The following is a 23,833-nucleotide window of genomic DNA, read 5'->3' as shown; positions in this document are numbered from 1 at the left end:
AAGTGTGTTTTGTGTGCATTCTTGTTCCTATGAACCCATGCATGTCGGCACAAGTGTGTTTTGTGTGCATTCTTGTTCCTATGTACCCATGCATGTGGGCACAAGTGTGTTGTGTGTGCATTCTTGTTCATATGAACCCATGCATGTGGGCACAAGTGTGTTTTGTGTGCATTCTTGTTCCTATGAACCCATGCATGTGGGCACAAGTGTGTTTTGTGTGCATTCTTGTTCCTATGAACCCATGCATGTGGGCACAAGTGTGTTTTGTGTGCATTTAGCACTCTTTAAATATGCACTAAAACAGAACCTTTCCCCCACCATCAAAGTCTGCACCATTCGTGTTTGTACAGCCAGCAGGTAGTTTGCCTTGCTGACATCATTTATCCCCCCGACCTCGGTCTCCTATAGACTTGCTAAAATTCTCCCTTTCAAACTTCCTTTGATGGAGACCAGTGAGTGGTAGATGCTCTCAGTTGTTGTTGTTGTTTAATTTTTATTATTATCATTTTTTCGAGATGGAGTCTTGCTCTGTTGCCCAGGCTGGAGTGCAGTGGCATGATCTCAGCTCATTGCAACCTCTGCCTCCCAGGTTCAAGCAATTCTCCTGCCTTCGCCTCCCAAGTAGCTGGGATTACAGGTGCACGCCACCATGCCTGGCTAATTTTTGTATTTTTAGTCAAGATGGGGTTTCACCATGTTGGTCAGGCTGGTCTCGAACTCCTGACCTCACCTTGGCTTCCCAAAGTGCTGGTATTACAGGTGTGAGTCACCACGCTGGGCCTCAGTTGTTTTTTAATGTCCGAGATGTCTTTATTTTGCCTTCAATATTTTATGAAAGTTGCGCTGAGAATAACATTCAAAGGTGAATGTGATTTCCCCTGGGTCTGTTAAAGACGTCACTCCACTGTCTTCCGGAAGGTAGTGTTGCTATTGAGAAGTCTGCCATCAGTCCACATCTGCTTTTATGGTATGTAGTGTGGCTCTTCTTTCTGGTCATTTTGACTTTTTTTCTCCTCTCCTGGATGATCTGCACTTCACTGTAATATTCTAGGAGTGGATTTCTCAATTTTTATCATTCCTTGGTAATTTAGATCTGGGGTGTCATCTTCATGTCTTTTCAATTCTGAAGAATTCTGAGCTATTCTGTTGCTTTGTTGCCATTTTAGAAAATGTTTTTCTTTCAGAACTCCTATTCTGTTTATATTGGAACCTCCTGATCTATTCTCCATGTGTGTTAACTTTGTGCATGTGTGTGCATGTGTGTATGTGTGTGAGTGTGCATGTGTGTATGTATGTGTGCATGTGTGTGCTTGTGTGTATGTATGAATGGTGTGTGCACGTGTGCATGTCTGCATGTGTGTGTATGTGTGTGTGTGCATGTGTATGGGTTTGTGTGCATTTGTATGTGTGCACATGTGCATGTGTGCATGTGTGTGTGCATGTGTGTGCATGTGTGTGTGTATATCTGTGTGTGTTGTGTTTTCAGAGCTGCTGCACTCTGGTTGGTTTCCTCCACTCATTTTATTACTAGCTCCAGGCTGGAGACTGAATCTATCTGTAACACCTCAATTTCTCTTTTGAATTTTTCTGCCTTCATTGATTTTGTTAGTACCATCTTCCATGACACTAAGTCTCTTTTCTACTATGTCAAGTCTGGAATTTAACCTGTCTGTTGAGTTTTTTATTCACTTTATTCACATCTTCAAGATTTGTAATTATTTCTATTTCGTCTCTCCTTTTTCTTATATTCTGGCCAGTTCTAATTTTATACTTTATATATTTTTAAATCGCTAGGCATCTTGATCATACTCCTGCAGTTTTAAAGTGTGTGTCAGACTTTCCTTAGCTGGTGTAAGTTCCTGTACCAATTGCTCATTTTTAGCCTGCCTTTCTTGGTGTGGTGTTTCCTTGGGTAATTTGGAACCTGGCCTTTCTAGCTTATTTCAAGGCGAGGATATTGTGTCTCTGCATTTCTGCCTTTCTCCGCCATCTCGTTGTCACTGTCCTCTGTCTAGCAGTGTTTCGTAGCCTCTGCCCCGGGTCTCAGGCTTCTGCTCTGCAGTGATGTGGAGGATGTCACAGATAAAGTCACCCTTTCCAAGGACGGCTTGTCTCAGCTTCTGCTCTCAAGGCCATGTTGATGTCCTCTTGCCTTCCTATGCCCACAGTGCTCCACTAAGTTATACAAAGTTACAGCCCTGGGATGTGTCAGGGAGGGTCTCTCAGCCTCCTTTCTGGAGTCAGGGAAGCCCCTCCCATCACTCCCAGGAGCCGGACCTAGGCCTTCTCTGCCTGCCTTGGGACTTGGAGCTGACAGGCCCCTGCCTCTGCCCCATCACCAGCCTGTGCTTCTCCTCCATTCCTTGTTTTACGTGAGTGTGTGTGTGTTTGTGCATGTGTGTGCATGTATATATGTACACACCTGCATACACACACACACACCTGTCTTGGTCTTCTGTCTGTCTGACCTATTGCTGCTCTGTGTGTGGAGCAGAGAGGGTCCTTACTGCACACCTTGCTCAGGACAGTGGACACCGTCCTTAAATGCACACGGTATCGTGTTCACACAGGAGGGTCCCTTTTTTTCCATGATGAATCTGAGGCCAAGTAACCTGCCCAGAGATGCAGGAAGCTCAGCCGAGCCCCAAGCCCACGGCCCTCGGACTCCAACCCCAAACCCCTTCAGCGGTGTGCACGTCAGCCCGTGTGGGATGGCTGGGGGGCATCTGTTACGGCTGCACACGTCCCCAGGAGGCCTGCACGCTCTTCACTCCCTTCAGTTTCCCTTCAGGTGAAATCTGCAAATCTGCTCCTCTGGACCTGGTCCTGTCCAAGTGATCCTCTGGAATTAACAAGCTGTTATTCACCAGCCTCCAACAATAATGGCAGGTTATCTGCTCCATTGCAGAACTGGCAGTGGTTTACATCCAGGAAGGGATTGGTCAGTCTCCTGTGCCAGGTCCCTGGGGGACCCTGAGCCCAGCGGTATAAAGGGTGGCTGTGGGAGGACTGGTACAGCCTCTCCCAGCCCCAGCAAGCGACCTGTCAGGCGGCCGTGGACTCAGACCCCGGAGATGAAGCCCCTGCTCCTGGCCGTCAGCCTTGGCCTCATTGCTGCCCTGCAGGCCCACCACCTCCTGGCCTCAGACGAGGAGATTCAGGATGTGAGGCCCGGATGGGAAGGCTGGGCTGGAGGGGGCAAGGGGCGAGGCTGAGACTGGATGGAGACCCCATGCCTCCCCCATCCAAGGAGACCCTCGTTTTTGGGTTGGGCATTAAAGCCCTGCCCTGAGGGAATGGTGGGATGGGGCAGCAGGGGTCTGGGCTGGCAGGGTAGGTGGTGCAGGTGTGCAGAGTGGGCAGGGCTGGGAGGGTGGGGGTCTGGCTGATTTCACTTCTCTCCTGAGGGTGAGGGCTCCTGTGGTCCTGGCCGACTTGCGGGGGCTGCAGCCACCTTCAAATGGGCCTGGCGAGGGTGCTGGGTGTTTTCTGGGTGGGTTAGATTGGGGGATGTTCCCCGTTTCCAGCCCTCGGGGTGCGGTAGAGTCTAGTGGCTGAAGGCCAGGGAAGGGGAAGGCTCTGGAGCAGTCGGCCTGAGCCTGATAGAGAGGGGCCTTCTCCAGGTGTCAGGGACGTGGTATCTGAAGGCCATGACGGTGGACAGGGAGTTCCCTGAGATGAATCTGGAATCGGTGACACCCATGACCCTCACGACCCTGGAAGGGGGCAACCTGGAAGCCAAGGTCACCATGCTGTGAGTGTCTGCCAGCCGGCCGGGCAGCCTACAACCTGGTCTAGGGCCTTCCCTTTCCCCACCCAGGAGAGCTCTGGTGCTGGGGAGGTGGGCAGACCTGCTGGGAGGCCCCTCTCAGCCCCTCCTGCAATGCTTGAGGGCAAACTGTGCCACTGAGGTGCCTCGGCTGGAGGGGGCCTGAGGGGGCAGAGGCCCCGGATCAGACCCTGTGGGCTACCAGTGGCAGCCCTGGGTACTGCCCACTTCCTCCTCCGACTAGGGAATGTCTGGTGACGTGCAGGCCCCTTTGGGAAAAGGTGTTTACCCCCGACCAGAGTCAGAGCCAGTCCTGGCAGTAAATTTCTGCTTTGGAGAAGTGCAGGGATGGGGCTTGCAGAATGACCAAGAGGGGGCATAGGACACCATGGAGAAGACCCCCTTGAAATCCCTGTGTAGCGCTCACCTGTGCGGCTCTCACCTGTGCTGCTTCCACCCGCGTGGCTCACATCTGTGACTTCCCACCTGTTTGATTTCACCCGCGTGGCTCCCACCTGCACAACTTCCCACCTGTGTGGTTTCACCCCTGTGGCTCCCTCCTGAGTGGCATGCAGTGCCTGTGCTCCGGTCCTGGGGGCTGACCCTTAGGAAGTCACTGACCCTGGCAATGACCCTGATTTTTTTTCCCCCCAAAGCCCCTCACTGAACCTTTCCCTCTCTGGGCCGGATGATGATGGATATGGGGCTTGTGCCTGAATGTCTCTAAAAGGAAGAATGCAGCTGGCGGGATGAGGCTCAGGCCCACGCCACAGACGCTGCCTGCAAACCAGGCAGCCTGGGTGCCTCTGGCAGGAAATGTGTTGGGGGCGGGGGGGTTGGGAAGGCAGCCACCAGGAGGAGCGGTGCAGAGCTCCTGGCCACCTCGGGAGACCCCGGGAACTGCCGCATGGGACCCAGAGGGGCTGCTGGTGCCTGGGTCTGAGACGCAGAGAAGCACCCTCCTCCACGGACCTGTGGCAGACTCGGGGCCACCTTTGCAGGACATTGCAGCATGGTTGCTCCAGGGCCGGGGGAGGCACAGGCCAGGGCCGCTTTGCCAGGGGGCTTCTGTTTTCCAGGATAAGTGGCCGGTGCCAGGAGGTGAAGGCCATCCTGGAGAAAACTGACGAGCCGGGAAAATACACGGCCGGTGAGTCCCGGAGCCTGAGCCAGAGCCTGAGCTTGAACACACGCTGGATGTAGGGGGGCAGCCAGTGCCTTTTTGGGGTGGCCTTTTGGCCTGGGAAGCCTTTTGCTGCCTTCTTACTCCACTAAAAGCCCACTCTCTTCTCCCACTGGTCAATTTGCATTAGAGACTTGAACACCTGACCCCAAACACCAGGTGTGGCAGGTTTGTCCCGGGGAGGACCCTCTGGGCTTGCCCCGTAGCCCTGGCTGCGGCTCTGGCAGGGCCAGGAGCAGAGTCGTATTTGGCTGCGGGGGGCTGTACCCCAACTCCCACCTCTACAGACCTCACACCCGGAGGAACCCCCCCTGACTCACTGGTTTGGGATGTGGCCGCCTCTCGGGTGCATCAGGTTCCTGGGAAGTGGGGGTCCCATGGCCTGGGGCTCAGGCCTGGTGGGGAACCTGGGTCAGGGAGCTCTGGGAGTCTGGGAGGGTGCAGGAGCTGCGGGGCTTGCTGGGCCTGGCAACGCACGCTGTCCCGGGATCCTCTCTGAAGTCCCTGGCGGCTAATTCAGGAATGTGCTGCTGTCTTTCTGCAGACGGGGGCAAGCACGTGGCATACATCATCAGGTCGCACGTGAAGGACCACTACATCTTTTACTGTGAGGGCGAGCTGCACGGGAAGCCGGTCCGAGGGGTGAAGCTCGTGGGTGGGTCCCGCACCCTCACACTGCAACCCATGCCTCCTCCCGCCCTCCCTCCTCCCTCGGCCTCCTGCACCCTCTTCCCCATGGGAGAAGCCTCTGGGACCCAGGAACCCACTGCAGTTTTCTTAGGATGAGTTTTCCTGATAAAGGCCTCAATTCCCACCCCTGGAGTTCAGGATTTGGGATGCCCCGGCCTCGGTCTCTGCAGCAGAGGCAGGAAGGAGCCGCAGCTGCAGGCACAGGGGCTCAAAGGTCACACGTGTCCCAGAGTGGGCCAGGCCCTCCCCCGGAGCAGCTCCCTGCAGTGTCATCCTTGAGCGCGTTCCTGTGGGGTGTCCAGCAGGGAAGAGGAACGGGGATGTGAGCGGAAGTCTGCATGGAAAGAACGTTCCAGCTCCTGGGGTTGAATTCTGGACGCGGTGGCTCCCACAGACGGTGGCGCATCAGTGCCGTCCCTGTCAGAGGACGAGGCCCATGAAGGCTCCTGAGTTCTCCCTGGAGCCAGGGGTGTGCGAATGACAGAGGAATGGGACCCTGGTGCCCCCAAGGGGAGAGGCGCTTCCTCCAGGGCGGGCCTGTCGTGCCGTCCATCCTCACTCCGGGAGATGCTCAGGGATGGACGGAGAGCCCTTCCCGTTCTCCCGGTTCTGCTGCCGCAGGAGCCTTCTCAGCCGTGCATGGCACCCTGGTCCCACTTTGCCAGCCTGAGGGCCTCTAGGTTCAAGTCCCCCCACGGTGGGCGAGGTCCCCTTCCCCAGCCCAGCTCAGGCCTCCAGGCTGGGACGGGGTGCCGTCAGCCCAGTGCTGCCTCGAGCACCCACATCTCGTCCTGGCACCCACAGGCAGAGACCCCGAGAACAACCTGGAAGCCTTGGAGGACTTTGAGAAAGCCGCAGGAGCTCGCGGACTCAGCACGGAGAGCATCCTCATCCCCAGGCAGAGCGGTAGGAGGCATGGCCCTGCAGAGCCCCCCATGTCCCCGCGTGGGGACGTCAGCAGAGCCACGTTGCACGGGCACGTAGTTGTGCTGTGTCTAATTCTGGCTTTGTCCTTCCTGGGGTGGTGGAGCTGGTGGCTGATGAGGGGCCCCAGTCCTGACCGCATTCCTGGGGTCTCCTAACACCTGTGCTTCCTTTTCCTGCAGAAACCTGCTCTCCAGGGAGCGATTAGGGTGAGTGAACAGCTTTAGAGGACATTTGAGAAAATCCAGTTCTGGGGCTCAGTGGTGCTTCCAGAGGCCATGGGGTCTCTCCCACCCATCCCACTCCTACCTGGGTGGGAGATGCCCCACGTAGGCCAGGCAGGTGGGAGCTCTGCTCCTGAGCTGCCCACACTCGGGCATCAGCCTCCGCTCTTGCCCTGGGTGTGACTCCTGGGCAGCTGGGAAGCCCACAGCGCTGAGCCCGCCTTTGCTGGCTGCTGGTGGAGACGGTGTCTACTCCCCAGTCACGTGGGCAGGAGCAGGCGGGAGATTCAGGTTCCTCCTCAGCACCCCTCACCCTCAGCCATGCTTGTGACTCCACTTACCCGATAAGTTGCTCAAAGATTCAGCAAAGCGGCAGGCGTGCCTGTGCTCACTGTGTCACATGGGCCCCTTGCTGGCTGCACAAGGGGACCAGAGTTTGGAGACTAGCCCAAGGTCACCTGCCCAGGTGTGGGCAGAGCCAGAATCCCTGACAGCATCGCTGTCCTTCCCGCACCCTCCCCTTGGCCTGCAGTCACCCTGATTCCACTTCACTCAGCAGGGAGCTCTGTCAGCAGCCTGTGGGGGTGGTCCCTGCTCCATCCGCTCCAATCTGGAGGCTGATGCCTCCACCTGCAGCCCCCAAGAGTCCGTGTGTGCCCCCCACACCATCGCCCCCAAGAGCCCACATGTGCCCACCACACCATAGCCCCCGAGAGCCCGGTGCATGGCCCCCACACCATTGCCTCTGAGATCCAGCACGTGCCCCCCACAACCATCGCCCCTGAGAGCCCACATGTGCCTTCCACCATAACCCTCAAGAGCCCAGTGTGTACCCCCACCATAGCCCCCGAGAGCCCACATGTGCCCACCACACCATAGCCCCCGAGAGCCCACATGTGCCCACCACACCATAGCCCCCGAGAGCCCACTTGTGCCCCCACACCATGCCCCTGAGTGCCCACATGTGCCCCCACACCATAGCCCCCGAGAGCCCACATGTGCCCCCTACACCATGCCCCTGAGAGCCCACATGTGCCCCCCACACCATCACCCCTGAGAGCCTGCTGTGCCCCCCACACCATAGCCCCCAAGAGCCTGCATGTGCCCTCCACATCATAGCCCCCAAGAGTGCAGCATGTGCCCCCCACACCATGCCCCTGAGTGCCCACATGTGCCACCCACACCATAGCCCCTGAGTGCCCACATGTGCCCCCCACACCATGCCCCTGAGTGCCCACATGTGCCCCCCACACTGCAGCACCCAAGAGCCCACATGCGCCCCCACATTGCATCCCTCTCCCACCCTTGCTGTCCTGGCCTCACTCGCCCTCCCCCCCTTTCCAGGGCAGGGGACACCTTGGCTCCTCAGCAGCCCAAGGACGGCACCATCCAGCACCTCCGTCATTCACAGGGACATGGAAAAAGCTCCCCACCCCTGCAGAACCCGGCCGGCTGCACCCCTTCCTACCACCCCCTGCCTTCCCCCTGCCCTGCGCCCCCTCTCCTGGTTCTCCATAAAGAGCTTCAGCAGTTCCCGGTGACTTCGCCTGTCTGTAGGGTCCCTCGGGGTGAGGGGTGCTGGCTGGGTGCTCTTTTGGGTGCAGGGAGGGGGTGGGAAGCGGGAGGAAGGACAGGGAACCAGCCTGGACCCAGTTCTCCCTGGTGGGTGCCGCAGGCCAACAGTGGGAGGGGCCTAGCAGGGGGGTGTGTGCTGGAGGCTGGGCCTGAAGGTCCCAGGGTGCTTCCTGCAGGTCAGCCACCCGCTGAGCTCAGGCTGTAGGGGTTGCAGGGGTGGGGGCAGGGCTCTACTCCTCGGTCCTGCACAAGTAAGACCGGAAGGCCTGGGACCAAGCGCAGCTGCCACCCAGAAGGGATTGGGCAGGGCCACCAGTGTCCTCAGCACTGATGCTGAGTCCGCGAGGCTGGACGTGGGGGGAGGGGACAGCAGCTCAAGGCAGGGTGTCGCTCGGGCTTGAGCTCACCGGGGAAACCAGTCCTGTCCTCCGGGGAACCACACCAGCACTGCCCCCAGAGCCTGGCTCCACGCTGTCCCTCTCTGTGCCTGGGTAGGTTTGGGACAGCAAGTTCCCAGCTTGGGGGCAGCCACCAGAGGTCCCACCTGGCACAGGCGCCTTTCCTGACCCTGGCGGTCTGTAGGATTTAAAGTTTCTTTCGATGGCGCAACATCACACAGTGACGCTGGGAGCGAGGAGAGGCAGACTCTTAGTGACTTGCTGCTCTGCAGGAGAGGGCAGTTGCCAAGCAGGGCCACACGGGGTGGCTTGAGCCTGGGACAGGACAACAGCCTGCAGAGCTCAGGGTAGGGAGCAGAAAGTGTAGCGGGTGACCCGGCTGCCTGTGGCCAGCTAACATGAGTCATTTCTCTGCTCCAGGGCTTAGGGGCTGTCCCTGGTTGTCTGGTACCTGGCCTTGGGGCAATGAGGGCTGGTGGGGAGTGGCCCCCCAGTGGGGCCGTCTGATTAGCGCAGGGCTGCTGTGCGGACCAATCAGCTGCTCAGGAAGAGGCTGGCCCCTAACCAGGCCTCAGTGCTCGATTCTGGCCAGGCATGGTGGCTCATGCCTGTGTTCCCAGCACTTTGGGAGGCTGAGGTGAGAGAATCACTTGAAGCCAGGAGTTGGAGACCAGCCTGGGCAACATAGCGAGACCCCATCTCTTAAAAAAAAAAATTAGTCAGGCTTGGTGGCGCACACCTGTAGTCCCAGGTACTCGGGAGGCTGAGGTGGGAGGATTGCTTGAGCCCAGGAGGTCGAGGCTCTCCCTCATGTCGTAGACCTTGTGACGGCACAGGTGCGTCCTCCCCGCTCTGCCTCATGTCACAGACCTTGTGATGGCACAGGTGCTCTCCCTCATGTCATTGCTGACACGCATCACATCTATATATGCTGGAGACGCCACGACGCAGCACTGCAGAGCATGCTTGAAGCAGTCCCACATGTGATAAAGGAACAGAGAGGGTGTTTTCTCTGTACCCACAGACCTTCTGCGCTGAGTGCTCTTTGATCCTGAGTGTCCTGTCTCCATGCTGATCACGTCCCTCCAGCCTGAAGAATGGCTTTTCTTAGGTAGGTGCAAAAGTAATTGCAGCTTTGGCCACTAAAAGTAATGACAAAAAACCCCAATTACTTTTGCACCAAAACAACCTAATAGCATTTTTTATACTGCTGGCTGCTGCCCACAGATTGTTTTCTTTTTCTTTTATCTGCATGTGTTTCACTTTGCTTTTACCCTTGAAGGATATTTTCAGCAGACACAGAATTCTCGGCTGGACGTGGTGGCTCACGCCTGTAATCCTAGCACTTTGGGGGGCCAAGGCGGGAGATCACCTGAGATTGGGAATTCAGCTTGGCCAACATGGTGAAACCCTGTCTGTACTAAAAATACAAAAATTAGCCCGGCATGGTGGCGCATGCTTGTAATCCCAGCTACGTAGGAGGCTGAGGCAGGAGAATCGCTTGAACCCAGGAGGTGGAGGTTGCAGCGAGCCGAGATCGCATCACTGCACTCTAGCCTAGGCAGCAGAGTGAGACTCTCTCTCAAAAATAAAATAAAATAAAATAAAAAGAACTCTTGACTGCAGTTCTTTTCCTTCCACACTTTACAGATGCGGCTTCCCTGTCTCTGGCCTGTGTGGTTTCCGGTGAGATCTCAATGCTTAGTCAGCTCATGCTTCTGCTGTATGTAATGTGTCTTTTTTCTCTGGTTGCTTGAAAATTCTGTCTTTAAATGTGGTTTTTGGCACTTTGACTTTAATGTACCTAATGTGTTTTCTTTCTGTTTATCCTGCATGGGGTTTTCTAAGCTTTCTGTATCTGTGATTTCATAAAACTTTTTTCCTCAAATGATTCTTCTGCCCATGATTGCTTTCCACTCCATCTGGAACTCAATTACATGGGTGTTAGGCCTTTGGATATTGTCTCTCAGCTCTCTGAGGCTGTCTCTCTCTCTCTCTCTCTCTCTCTCTCTTTAAAGAGACAGGGTCTTGCTCTGTTGCCCAGGCCAGAGTGCAGTGGCACAATCATAGCTCACTGCAGCCTGGAGCTCCTGGGCTCGAGCTCTTTTTGTTTTCAATATTTGTTCTCTTTATTCATAGGGCTGGATTATTTCTATTTATATATCTTCCTGTTGACGGAGGTGTCTCAAGTTTTCTCTTTGCTGTATCTGGTGAATTTTCCTTCCATATGTTGTGATCTTTAGTTTTAGAATATCCCTTTGGTTGCTGTTTGCAGTCACTGTTTCTCTGCTGCCTCCATGTTGGCTCAGAGTCAGTCCTCTTGAGAACGGTCACATTTTCCTTTCTTTATGTGTATAATAATTTTGGATTGTATCCTGAACAGTTTGAATGATGTATAAACTCTGGGTTTTGTTAAGTTTCTGCAAAGAGTGCTGGTTTTTGTTTTTGGTTTTTGGTTTTTGGTTTTTGTTTTTTTAGAAGGAGTTTCACTCTTGTCGCCCAAGCTGGAGTTCAGTGGCACGATCTCAGCTCACTGCAAGCTCCACCTCCCGGGCTCAAACAATTCTCCTGCCTCAGCCTCCCGAGTAGCTGGGATTACAGGCATCCACCAGCAGGCCTGGCTAAATTTTGTATGTTTAGTAGAGACGGGGTTTTGCCATGTTGGCCAGGCTGGTCTCAAAGTCCTGACCTCAGGTGATCCACCCACCTCAGCCTCCCAAAGTGCTGGGATTATAGGCGTGAGCCACCTCGCCCAGCCGACCCCATGCTTTTCGTCCACTCATTGTTTGATAGACACTTGAGTTGTTTACATCTTTTGGTTCTTCTGAACAGTGCAGCCACAAATATGCACACACACAAATATTTGTTTGAATTCCTGTTTTCAATTCAAGCAAAGTTTCTGGGTCATGGGATAATGATGTGTTTAACTTTCTTAAGAAGCTGCCAATTGTTTTCCACAGTGGAAGCACCGTTTTCCTTCCTGGGTCTTTTCCATGCCTTCCACTCTGCTTCTCCTTGAGCTCTTGCCTTTCAGTACCCTCTTGGGCACATAGAGATATTTATAATGGGTCTTTAACACCCTGATCTGCTAAGTCCACCATCACTGTCATTTCTGGATCTGTTTCTATCACTCGATTTTTCTCCTGGTTATGTCTCCTATATTCTTGCTTCATTGCCTGCCTGGTAATTGTTAACTGGATGTCATATTTACTTTGTGGATTTCACGTTGTTGGTTTCTTGACGTGGCAGCTGGCCTCCAGGATGGCTTCCGTTGTGTGATGCCTTCCATTGAGTGTGGGCTGGACCTGGTGACCCACTTCTAATAGATATGACAAGGAGGAAGGGATGGCGCATGAGTCAGACACAGAGTGTGACATCAGCCCCACTGGTCCTCATACTGCTTATGGTGGGGAACCGTGTCACAAGCAGCCCCAGGAAGAGGCTCGTGTGGCAGGAGCCTGAAGTTCCCACCAGCCATTGTGGTCCACCAGTTCCAAGACATTCTCCAGAGCCCAAAGTCCCGTCCCAGAACATGACCACAGCCTCATTGCAGACCCTGAGCCAGAACCACCCAGCTGGGCCACTCCCCCACTCCTGACCCTCAGAAATCATTGTTTGAAGCTGCTGTGTTTGGAGACAATTTCTTATGCAGCAAGAAATAACACACTCAATTTTGTTTTTCGTTAAATAATGTTAGACTCTGTGTGGCTACAGTTAAATTATTTTTAACGTGTTGGATCTTCCCAATACTTGCTTTTAATTGTATTCGAATGGGTTCAGAACAGCCCTTGCTAACCCCGCTACCAATTCAGTCTCTTTTTGAGAATTCTGCCCGCTGCCCCGTGTATTCTGAAGGCTTTCTTCTCGGCTGTGTGAGTTCTAAGAGTCACTCAGTTGACCATTTCTGAGGTTTCCTCCCTGCCCCTCTGTGTGTCTCCTGAGCGCTCCGTGTAGCCCCTTCTCTCCGAAGCTTTGCCCAGCAAAGTCGAGTCCCTCCGCCTCCCCACACTCTAACACTCTTCTCCTCAGTGTGTGTGGGGTGGCACCCTGGGATCTGTTTGGGTTCGTTTGCCCTGAGCCAGGCCTTGCTGGGGTCACAGAGGTCAGCACTCGTGTTGTATCTCACAGGGATCATGATCCTTCGCTGCCTGTTGTCAAATATTCAGAAAGCACTGCTTCCGAAATCTCCTGGATTTCTAGTTGTTTAAGGTGAGCAAATACGATACCTGCTGTTGTGTGTTAACCAGGAGGGGAAGTTTGAGTTGTGTTGTTATTTTTTAGCTTTTGTTTTGAAATAACTATAGATTCATGGGAAGCTGCAAAAATAGTACAGAGGGGTCCTGCGTTCCCTTTGCCTGCTGTGCATAGCTACAGTCAGACCTCACATAACTACTGTGTGAAGATTTACATAACCATACATCGTGCAGAACCAGGTCTTATTCCTATTTCACCAGTTTTCTATTTGCTTGTGTGTGTGTGTGTGTGTGTGTGTGTGTGGTTCTATGCAATTTTTTACATGTGTAGATGTGTGTAACCTCCGCGGCAATCAACATATAGAATGGTGCATCCCCACAGAGATCTCTTGTTCTACCCCTTTAGAGATATGCCCATTCCCCAGGCCCAGCCCTTGGCTACCACGAATCAGCTTTCAATTTCTTTTTTCTTTTTCTTTCTTCTTTTTTGAGACTGAGTCTTGCTCTGTCTCCCGGGCTGGAATGCAGTGGCGCGATCTTGACTCACTTGCAAGCTCCACCTTCCGGGGGTCACGCCATTCTCCTGCCTCAGCCTCCCGAGTAGCTGGGACTACAGGCGCCTGCCACCATGCCTGGCTAATTTTTTCTACTTTTTAGTAGAGATGGGGTTTCACCGTGTTAGCCAGGATGGTCTCAATCTCCTGACCTCGTGATCCACCCGCCTCGGCCTCCGAAAGTGCTGGGACTACAGGCGTGAGCCACCACGCCCAGCCTCAGCTTTCAATTTCTATAATGTCATTTCGAGAATATTGTATAAACAAAGTCATAGAGTATGCGACCTTTTGGGATTGGCCTTTTTCACTCAGCGTAGTTCCCTTGAATGCCCTCCTGCTGCTGTGGGTATCAGCAGTTCACCTCGTTTTATGGATGAGTCTCCCATAAGGCAGATGTACTCGTCTGTCTAACCATTCATTCACAAGCAGCAGGCAGAGGCACTCACAGAGGACAGGCGTTCCTCCTGCTCGCTGAGGTTGCCTGGCTCTGGCACGGAGTCATTTCCCATAAACTTGCTTTCACTGTGCTCTGTGAGTCACCTTGAATTCTTTCCCGTGTGAGATCTAAGAACCCATTCTTGGGGTCTGGACCGGGACCCTCTTTTCCGACAACACTTCCCCCATGCACTGTTCTTGCAGCTTTGTTAAAGGTCTGTTGTTGTGTGTGAGTCCATGTTTGGACTCTCTATTTCCCATTGATCTATGTGTCCATTTCTCTGCCAATACCACACTCTCTTGGTGACTATTGATAATAGTGCTTGTAAACTTGGGTAGACTAACTCTTTATACTTTATTCTTCTTCAAAACGGCTTTAGCAATTGTAGTTCCTTTGCCTTGACATGTAAATTTTAGAAAAAAAAAATTCTCTATATATCTACATATGGTGGGGTGTGGTGGCTCATGCCTATAATTCCAGCACTTTGGGAGGTGGAGGTGAGCAGATCACTTGAGGTCAGCAGTTCGAGACCAGCTTGGCCAACATAGTGAAAACCCCTCTCTACTAAAAATACAAACATTAGCCAGGTGTGGTGGTGGGCGCCTATAATCCCAGCTACTCTGGAGGCTGAAGCAGCAGAATTATTTGAACCTGGGATGCAGAGGTTGCAGTGAGTCAAGATCATACCACTGCACTCCACCCTGGGCAACAGAGCAAGATTCTGCCTCAAAAAATATATATATATGTATATATATGTGTGTGTGTGTGTACACACACACACACATGTCTATAGCTACCTACAAAATATCTTGCTGAGAATTTGATAGTAATTGCATTAAATCTCTAGGTTGAGTTGAGGAGAGCTAACACCTTTGCTGTGTTGAAGCTTCCAGCCCATGAACACATTGTGCCTGTCCTTTTCCTTAGGTCTTTGATTTCCCTTCCTTGGGTTCAGAGTTTAAGTCCTGTCCATATTTGGTGAGATTTTTGCCTACATGCTGTGTGTGTGATTACAAATCCTGAATTTCCAGTTTCGGGTTCTGTCTACTCCTTGACACTGTGTGGGAACACGGTGGATTTTTGTGCGATTGACCTTGCTGACCTCACTCGGTTCTAGGAGGGGTTTTGTAGAGTTCTTGCAATTTTGTACCTGGGCAATGATGTTATATGCGAATAGAGACAGGTATACCTCCCCCTTCCCAATCTGCCTGCCTTTAGTTACCATTTCTTGCCTAGCTGCCCTGGCCGGAATGACCTGCTCTGATGGATGGGGGAGTGGGAGTGGACACCCGTGTCTTGCCTCAGGACTCAGGTGCTCTCCAGGGAATGAGATGCTGGCTCGATTGCAAGTTATAAAGTGATGCTTCCCTGTGGGAAAAAGTGCATCCAATATAGACTGTAGGACAAAGTCTGAAAGTCCACTGCCTCCCATTTCCACCCCGTCTTGCCTGTGAGTCAGAGAGAAACAGTGCTAACAGGCAGTGTGCACCTGTCCAGAGGCTGGCTGTTTGAGGGACACAGGTGTGCACACCTGGGGATGGCTGAGTGGAAGGTACAGGTCAGGATTATGACCGTGCAGTCCGTCACCCACTGGCATGATGTCTGTGGCATCCTGGGGCAGCCATGGGGCTCTCAGGCCCTCTGCCTGCCCCACAGGCCATACCCCTGCCCTGGGCACAGCTGTCCTCAGTGCTGGCCTCTGACCCGACATTGTCCAGGAGCCCCGACCCAGAAGGTGCTCCCGCCGCTGCCAGCCTGGACCCGACCCAGGCCCCTCCCACCTGAGGCCCTGCCAAGAACTGCCCAGCCCGGACACAGAGGAGGTTCCCGCGTGGACACAGGGAAGAGCCTCCCATTGCCCCAGTGGAGGAAGCTGCCCAGGGGCCAAGGATGAGTCACAGGTTCGAGGAATCACATGGCGAGGCTGTGGGCGGGGCTCTTGTCTGCCCTCCTCCTACATAAGGCCCCCTGAGCCCACAGTGCCTCAGCATCCCTCTCGCTCCAGAGCTCAGAGCCACCCACAGCCGCAGCCATGCAGTGCCTCCTGCTCACCCTGGGCGTGGCCCTGGTCTGTGGTGTCCCGGCCATGGACATCCCCCAGACCAAGCAGGACCTGGAGCTCCCAAAGGTTTGAGGCTGGGGGGAGCGGGCGCTTTACTGTGGGAGGCCTGGGGTGGGTGGGAGCTGTGGGCAGGCGGGAAGCCCAGGATCTCAGAAACCTACAGGAAGCCCAGAATGGACGCCATGACGTCAGGAAGCCCTCAGCCCTGCTCTCCATCTTTAGGGTGGCCTCTCTGGTTTCCCAGCATCCTAGGTGACTCATTATTTGGACTTTGGAACACTCCTGAGTTAGCACAGACTGGTCATTTTAAGTACAGGAAATTTCATAGCCCAGGATCTGGTAGATAGCAGACAACCATCCAATGCTCACTGTACCCATCCCAGTTAGACTCAGCCCCGCCTGCACCGGGTGCAACGAGAGCCATGGTGGGGTGGGACCGCCGTGCAGCCCAAGGCCCCCTCAGTTGGCAGGGACCTGGCACTCCATGGCCATGGCGACCAACAACATCTCCCTCATGGCGACGCTGAAGGCCCCTCTGAGGGTCCACATCACCTCACTGTGGCCCACCCCCGAGGACAACCTGGAGATCGTTCTGCACAGATGGTGGGTTCCTCATCATTGAGACGGGCTGGGCGGGGGCACAGTCTCCCCCCTCAGGGGTCCAGGACTGGGTGGGTTGGGCGGAGCTGGACTCAGCCCCAGGCATTTTCTGACAGCCAGGGGCTTCACTGTGGCCCTTCCATGAGGGTGGGGTGGAAAACCAGGGCTCCAGACGTTCCCTGTCCCCTTGGATCCCCTGCCCCAGGCTCTGGGCCGACAGCCAACCACACAGTGCAGCCCCGGGTCAGACTGAGGAGAAGGTCTGGGCGGCTGTGGGCCGCGGTGCTCCTTGGACCCGGGGAAGTTCCCGCGGTAACCTGATTTTAGGAGTGACAGTGAAGGCAACTCCAATTCAAGTGGCCACTCATCCTATTGTCACCACCTTTCAGGGAGAACAACAGCTGTGTTGAGAAGAAGGTCCTTGGAGAGAAGACTGAGAATCCAAAGAAGTTCAAGATCAACTGTGAGCGTCCCCAGGCCCCAAGGGCTGGCTCAGTGCTGGCATGCGAGCCACGCTCTCCCAGAGGCGGCTCTGCTGGGGCATGAGGGAGTGGGGCCTGGCCTGTCCCCACTCTCTCTGCTTCAGGGAGTCAGAGTGTTTACTCCGGTCAACCTGATGCTGACCCCAGAGGCATCTTTTACCTGGAGGGCAGGGGAAGTACTAATTCTTGGCATGACATGACTGGATGTGGGTCTGCACTGTGCCCAGGCACAGGGGACAGGTGCTTTGTGTGCACTGTTCACTCTGGCCTCACAAAAGGCCAGGGAGGCTGCAGGCGAGCAGGTGGGCAGCTGGGCAGGTGGGCAGGTGGGTAGATAGGTAGGTATACAGGTGGGCAGGAAGGTAGGTGAACAGGTGGGTAGGTGGGCAGGTGGCTAGGTGAGTAAGTGGTTAGGTGAACAGGTGGGCAGGTGAGCAGGTGGTTAGGTGAACAGGTGGGCAGGTGGATAGGTGAACAGGTGGGCAGGTGGGTAGGTGGGTAGGTATACAGGTGGGCAGGTGGGTAGGTGTACAGGTGGGCAGGTGGGTAGGTGGGTAGGTGAGCAGGTGGGCAGGTGGGTAGGTGAGCAGGTGGACAGGTGGGTAGGTGGACAGGTGGGCAGGTGAGTAGGTGAACAGGTGGGTGGGTGAACAGGTGGCCAGGTGAACAGGTTGGTAGGTGGGCAGGTGGGTAGGTGAGCAGGTGGGTAAGTGAAAAGCTGGGTAGGCGGGTAGGTGGGTAGGTGGGTAGGTGGGTAGGTGAACAGATGGGTAGGTGGGCAGGTGGGTAAGCAGGCAGGTGGGTAGGTGAACAGGTGGGCAGCTGGGCAGGTGGGTAGGTGGGTAGGTATACAGGTGGGCAGGTGGGTAGGTGAACAGGTGGGTAGGTGGGCAGGTGGCTAGGTGAGTAAGTGGTTAGGTGAACAGGTGGGTAGGTGAACAGGTGGGCAGGTGAGCAGGTGGTTAGGTGAGCAGGTGGGCAGGTGGGTAGGTGAACAGGTGGGTGGGTGAACAGGTGGCCAGGTGAACAGGTGGGCAGGTGAGCAGGTGGGTAGGTAAACAGGTGGGCAGGTGGGTAGGTAAACAGGTGATTAGGTGAACAGGTGGGTGGGTGAACAGGTGATTAGGTAAACAGGTGGGCACGTGGGCAGGTGGGTAGGTGAACAGGTGGGTAGGTGAACAGGTGGGTAGGTGAGCAGGTGGGCAGGTGGGTAGGTGAATAGGTGGGTAGGTGAACAGGTGGGCAGGTGAGTAGGTGAACAGGTGGGTAGGTGAACAGGTGGGCAGGTGGGCAGGTGGGCAGGTGGGCAAGTGGCTGCTGTTCCCGTGGGCCTGGCTGCCTCCTGTGCACTCTGGGGCTGCAGCTCTGGTCTTAGGCTGAGCTCCGAGGCCTCTCTGGGGGAAGAGAGAGGGGCTTACAGCATGTCCTTGGTCCACTGAATTCTTCCTAACAATTTGCAACATTTTGTTCTATTTTGTTAATTATTATTTTTTTAAAAAGACAGAGGTGGTCAGGGTCTGGGGTCTCTTATCCCCTCATGGGCACATTTTCCCAGCAAATACAGTTTGCTTCTCATGCTTGGGACTTGCCTCAGGCCTTTCTGACCCTGCTTGCCTCCCCAGAATCGAGCCACTCTCCAAGGTCCATTTCTTCTCCCTCTTCCCACCCCCGTGCCCTGTTCCTGTGCCATCTCCCGCCGTCCTCACCCGTACGTGACTTCTCAGTTGGAGTCTCTCCAGGTCACAGCCTCCCTGCCTGCCGTGTCTGCCTCTCCACTGCACACCTGGCCTCTCCCCCTCAGCCGGGGCTCCATGGCCCTCCACATTGCCTCTTCTCTCCTTTTCTCCCTGGCTTCCCTGACCATGGTCCACACCAGGGGCCACGTCCCATGGTGTCAGTGGATGAGGAAGCCACTTAGTGTGGTGGGATGTCCACACGCCTGCGCAGGACTCTGCTGAGACGGAGGCTTCATCTTCCTTTTGGTTCTTCTCTTCTGTCCCCAGATACGGTGGCGAACGAGGCTACGCTGCTCGATACTGACTACGACAATTTCCTGTTTCTCTGCCTAAAGGACACCACCACCCCCATCCAGAGCATGATGTGCCAGTACCTGGGTGGGTCTCACAGCACATGAGGTCAACGTGGGTGAGAGGTAGCAGCTACGTCCATGGCTGGGAACCCTGGGGAGCTGACAACTGGCTTCCTGTCCACCTCGGTGCCTGTGGGCTGATTTTTTCTTTCTTGGTTTTTTTTATTTGTTTGTTGTTTGCTTTGTTTTTTTGAGACAGGGTCTCATTCTGTCACTCAGGCTGGAGTGTAGTGGCGTGATCTCGGCTCACTGCAACTTCTGCCTCCCAGATTCAAGCGATTTTCGTGCCTCAGCCTCCAGAGTAGCTGGGATTACAGGCGCACGCCACCATGCCCAGCTAATTTTTGTATTTTTTGGTACAGACGGGGTTTCACCATGTTGGCCAGGCTGGTCTCCAACTCCTGGATCAAGTGATCCACCCACCTTGGCCTCCCAAAGGGCTGGGATTACAGGCGTGAGCCACCACGCCCAGCCAGGCTGAGTTTTTCTCCAGCGGTTCATCGAGTCCTCTGACAAAGCAAGGAGCTGATATAGGGCCGGTGGGACGGTCACCAGTCAAGGGGCTGGGCTTGGTGGAAAGATTAATACTCACTGGACGTCCAGTCAAAACGCCCTGAAACCTATGATGCTGTTGACCAAACGAAGGCCAGGAATACCAAAATAGCCACATAGGCACAGCCCTTCCCCATGTTTCTGAGTGCAGTGTTTCCTCTGGGGTCACACAGGTGTCTTCTTGATCAGCCTCAGCCATGCTTGGTGAGAGCCGGGCACTGGGGGAGGCAGGCACTGTGCTCTCCTGTGACTCTGTAGACACCATCCTAAGCTGTGCAGACCCCAGCGCTGCCCAGAGCGGAGCAGAGGGGGCCGGGCCAAGGAGTGGGAGCTGGGGACAGGGAACCTGGAGGCGAGGTGGATAGAGCCCCGGAGACCGCCCTAGGAACCTACTCGAGACCAAACTCTGCCAGACCTCGGAGCACTGGGGCCTCCTTCTCTGCCCTCCCTCCTCAGGCAAGGCCTCTGGAGCTCCCCAGCTCTCGTGGAAGCCCCAGGGGCCCAGGACTGACCCAGCCTCTTCCACAGCCAGAGTCCTGGTGGAGGATGATGAGATCATGCAGAGATTCATCAGGGCTTTCAGGCCCCTGCCCAGGCACCTATGGTACTTGCTGGACTTGAAACAGATGGAAGGTGAGCTCTGCCTAGGACACGCCCAGCCTCAGCTGGAGGAGAAGCTGCCTCTTTCTCAGCCCGAGCCCGCTGCTAGCTCTGTAGGACTCAGGTCACTCCTTTTTGGCCCCTCCCCTGTTCTCCCCTGGCCTCCTGGGGTGCAGAGCCAGCCTGAGGTGGGGTCCTGCCCTCTCCCGCCATCCTTTCATCCCCTCTCTAGCCCTGGGGCTGCTGTGTCCCCAGCTGTCTCTTCTCTCGCTGACACCTCCACTGTCCCATCTCCTCCCACAGAGCTGTGCCGTTTCTAGGTGAGCTCCTGCCTGGTCCTGCCTCCTGGGTAATGTATCAGCCTCACCCACTGTCTGCGGCTGCCTCTCTGGGCCCCTGGGACAGACCCCACTGTGTCCAGTTCAGGGCTGATCCTGCAGGAGTGAACTGGGGTCTGGTCTTGTGATTCCAGAAAGCCAGGCTGCTGACGTCCCCGTTCACGAGCCCAGCCTGTGTCTTGCAGCCATTGTATTAGTCACGGGCTTGTGCCCTATAGTCAGACCTCATGCTTTCTTTTGGGGTTAGGGGTGTTGGTTGGAAATGGTGGGGGCTATAGGAGGAGGAAGGAGGATGGTTACATGGAAGGGCATGAGAAGCTGGGGACCTGCAGGTCTTGGTCCCACGTTCTTTTTTTTTTTAAGATGGAGTCTCGCTCTGTCACCAGACTGGAGTGCAGTGGCACAATCTCAGCTCACTGCAACCTCGACCTCCTGGGTTCAAGCGATTCTCCTGCCTCAGCCCCCCAAGTTGCTGGAACCACAGGCGTGTGCCACCATGCCCAGCTAATTTTTGTATTTTTAATAGAAACGGGGTTTCACCATGTTGGCCACGATGGTCTCAATCTCTTGACCTCATGATCCCCCCCCTCAGCCTCCCAAAGTGCTGGGATTTCAGTGCCACATTCTTAAGGGGGTGTCCTCAAGCCCACCACGTCCTTCCAGGGCTCCCCCGAAACACCCTGCTCTTCCTCCCTCTACTTAAGTGACCTGTAAACCCAACAGCTCGTCTCCGCCTCCAGGAAGACTGGACTCCCACCCTTCCACACCTCCAGAGCGGTGGGACTTCCTCCTGCCCTTTCAAAGAATATCGACAGCTCAGAAGACGATGACGTGGTCATCTGTGTCCCCATCCCCTTCCTGCTGCACACCTGCACCACGGCCATGGGGAGGCTGCTCCCTGGGGGCAGTCTCTGGCAGAGATTATTAATAAACCCTTGGAGCATGTCCTGTCTGGATGCGCAGTCACTGCTGGGTGTGGGATTCAGGAACAAGGGCCTGGGGTCGGGGCAGGCCCAGGCCACCGCCTGGCAGAACCGGAGCTGCTACAGACCCATGGGCAGCTTCTGGTGGAGAAAATACCTCAAGTTTCTTATCTACAAAATAGAAGGGTCCACTTTCACAAACTTGTGAAATGTCTAGAACAATAAAACCAGGACACTCATATCAGAATTGATGAGCCCAGAGGAAAACTCATAGTCTTTAATACTGAAATGGGTTAGCAAGAAATAATTAAAATCAATGAATCTCTAATGAGCTCTTGTTAGAAAAAAAAAGCCTTAGAATGAGGAAAGTAAGAAAATAGAATGAAGGAAGATAAAAGCAAAAATGACAAAATCAGAGAAACATGTCAAATTCATGCACCTGTGCCCCAAGGTGGGGAGGGGTGGGCATGGTGGGATTTAGCTCACCTGTCAGAAACACCTGGGAAAAAAATTCCAGCAAGTATCAATCACCACAGATTAAGAGAAAATAGATTAAAAGAGTCATAAGGGATTATGCTATTTGACTCCAGAATATATTTTCTACAATCCAAAAGAGATGATTTCAATGCAAATATAAGCATCCAAAACAGATCAGAGAAGACTGGAGACAAAGTAGAGTAGGTAAGGACCCTTCCCAAGGCAGACAGACAGACACAGTCAGAGGTCTGTGTCCCAGCCCAGCCCCCAGCATCGAGAGCAGCCGGGCAAGCGGCCAGGGATCTCATGCTCCTTTCGGGAACAGGTGAAACCAGGCAATGTGAAGAGTCGCAGGCATGTGGAGGGGGCAAAGCTTCCACACTCGTTTCTAATGCTGGGAAAATATCTCCATCAAAACTCCACAAAACCAGGCCCTACCAGGAGTAACTAGGACTTATGAGGCTGTAAGGAACGTCTGCACTGTCTATATAACAAACAGGCCATTTTAACCCAGGCATGGGGGCTCACACCTGTAATCCCAGCACTTTGGGAGGCCGAGGCAGGCAGATAACCTGAGGTCAGGGGTTCGGGACCAGGCTGGCCAACATGGTGAAACTCCATCTGTATCGAAAATAAAAAAAATCAGCTGGGTGTGGTGGCGGACCACCTATAATCCCAGCTACTCTGGAGGCTGAAGCAGGAGAATTGCTTGAGCCCAGGAGGCAGAGGTTGCAATGAGCCGAGATCGCGCCATTGCACTCCAGCCTGGGTGACAGAGCGAGACTCCATCTCAAAAAAAAAAAAAACCCAAAAAACAACAACAAAAACAAAACTCAAATAGGCCATTTCATCCTCATGACTGCCCATGGGGCAGAAGCCCTTACTGTCTCATTGCCCAGTTGGTGGGTGGCACATGGACTGGCAGGGAGTCTAATACCCACACACACAACCATTGCACCTGCTGGCTCCATCACCACACCACACTGTGTGTCGAAGCAAACACCCTGAACAGTACCGGTGCCCCTGGAACCCAGTCACACGGTGAGAGAATCACAGAGGCGTCTACCTGAGCTTCACCCCTGGAAGACATCTCTGGACATAATTGTGTAATTAAAGGATCAAGAATACCATGATTTCTCTGCAGATGCTGGAGTCTGTTAAAAACATTAAAACCCCTTCCCTTTAAGTTCTCTACAAATGGACACAGAGTAAATCTCTAGCACATGTCATTAAGTGAGACAAATGAGGCAAAGAGGCAGGTACATGGTCTTTGCTGACTTTCATATAAGAAAGAATGGAATTAAGACTGTCCACACCTATTTGGAAAAAGACACAGGAGGAATGAATGGAAATTAATGAGTATGGTCATCTCTGAGGATAAAAATGCATGCAGAGGGTAGGAATCGAAGTCAGCCTTTTATAAGTGTAACTTTCATGCAGTTTTAACTTTTGAACCAGTTAACATTTTATGTATTTAAAATATAAAATTAAAACAAAAAGTAAAAGGTGACAAGCCATAAAATGAAAACAGAAATAAATGAAACTAAACCCTAAAATCGACAATTTCAGAGGAAAGAAACTGCTTCAGGTAATTGTTTTTTCTAGTGAAGTGTTTTCCTTGGCTGGCTGCGAAGCAATCCTGTGTGAGGCTTGATCACTGCCAGTATTAGTGGCTGTAAACAGGGATGGAACACACATCCTCATTTCAAAATCTGTGGCTGGACCTCATGCACACTGTGTTGTTAAGAGGATGTTAATTGTGCT

General features: G+C 54.0%; 2 protein-coding genes across 6 annotated transcripts; both read left to right on the top strand.

Annotated features, from left to right (window-relative positions):
• The first annotated feature begins 3,016 nt into the window (after positions 1 to 3,016).
• Positions 3,017 to 8,331, top strand: LCN1 (lipocalin 1). Of its 3 annotated transcripts, none has more exons than XM_008970049.4 (7): positions 3,017 to 3,164; positions 3,624 to 3,754; positions 4,849 to 4,919; positions 5,497 to 5,594; positions 6,447 to 6,548; positions 6,749 to 6,775; positions 8,135 to 8,331. In XM_008970049.4, the coding sequence occupies exons 1-7, from the start codon at positions 3,075 to 3,077 to the stop codon at positions 8,306 to 8,308; spliced, it is 693 nt and encodes a 230-aa protein (XP_008968297.2). In that variant the 5' UTR covers positions 3,017 to 3,074; the 3' UTR covers positions 8,309 to 8,331. The 3 variants fall into 3 exon arrangements, with proteins under 3 accessions (XP_008968297.2, XP_008968296.2, XP_003816989.2); XM_008970048.4 differs by having other exon boundaries at positions 5,497 to 5,607; positions 6,451 to 6,548; XM_003816941.4 differs by having other exon boundaries at positions 3,075 to 3,164; positions 5,497 to 5,607; positions 8,135 to 8,248.
• Positions 8,332 to 15,932: 7,601 nt separating this feature from the next.
• PAEP (progestagen associated endometrial protein) lies at positions 15,933 to 23,342 on the top strand. Of its 3 annotated transcripts, none has more exons than XM_057303174.1 (7): positions 15,933 to 16,074; positions 16,538 to 16,611; positions 16,998 to 17,071; positions 19,094 to 19,204; positions 20,260 to 20,364; positions 20,635 to 20,651; positions 21,393 to 23,342. In XM_057303174.1, the coding sequence occupies exons 1-6, from the start codon at positions 15,979 to 15,981 to the stop codon at positions 20,649 to 20,651; spliced, it is 477 nt and encodes a 158-aa protein (XP_057159157.1). In that variant the 5' UTR covers positions 15,933 to 15,978; the 3' UTR covers positions 21,393 to 23,342. The 3 variants fall into 3 exon arrangements, with proteins under 3 accessions (XP_057159157.1, XP_003816990.1, XP_057159156.1); XM_003816942.5 differs by having other exon boundaries at positions 16,472 to 16,611; XM_057303173.1 differs by having other exon boundaries at positions 16,472 to 16,611; positions 20,635 to 20,680.
• The last annotated feature ends 491 nt before the right edge of the window (positions 23,343 to 23,833 follow it).

The sequence above is a fragment of the Pan paniscus genome, chromosome 11, assembly GCF_029289425.2.
Source record: "Pan paniscus chromosome 11, NHGRI_mPanPan1-v2.0_pri, whole genome shotgun sequence".
NCBI classification, from domain to species: Eukaryota; Metazoa; Chordata; class Mammalia; order Primates; family Hominidae; genus Pan; species Pan paniscus.
The sequence above is the reverse complement of the archived record's forward strand: the minus strand, read 5'-3'. Positions and strand labels throughout refer to the sequence as shown.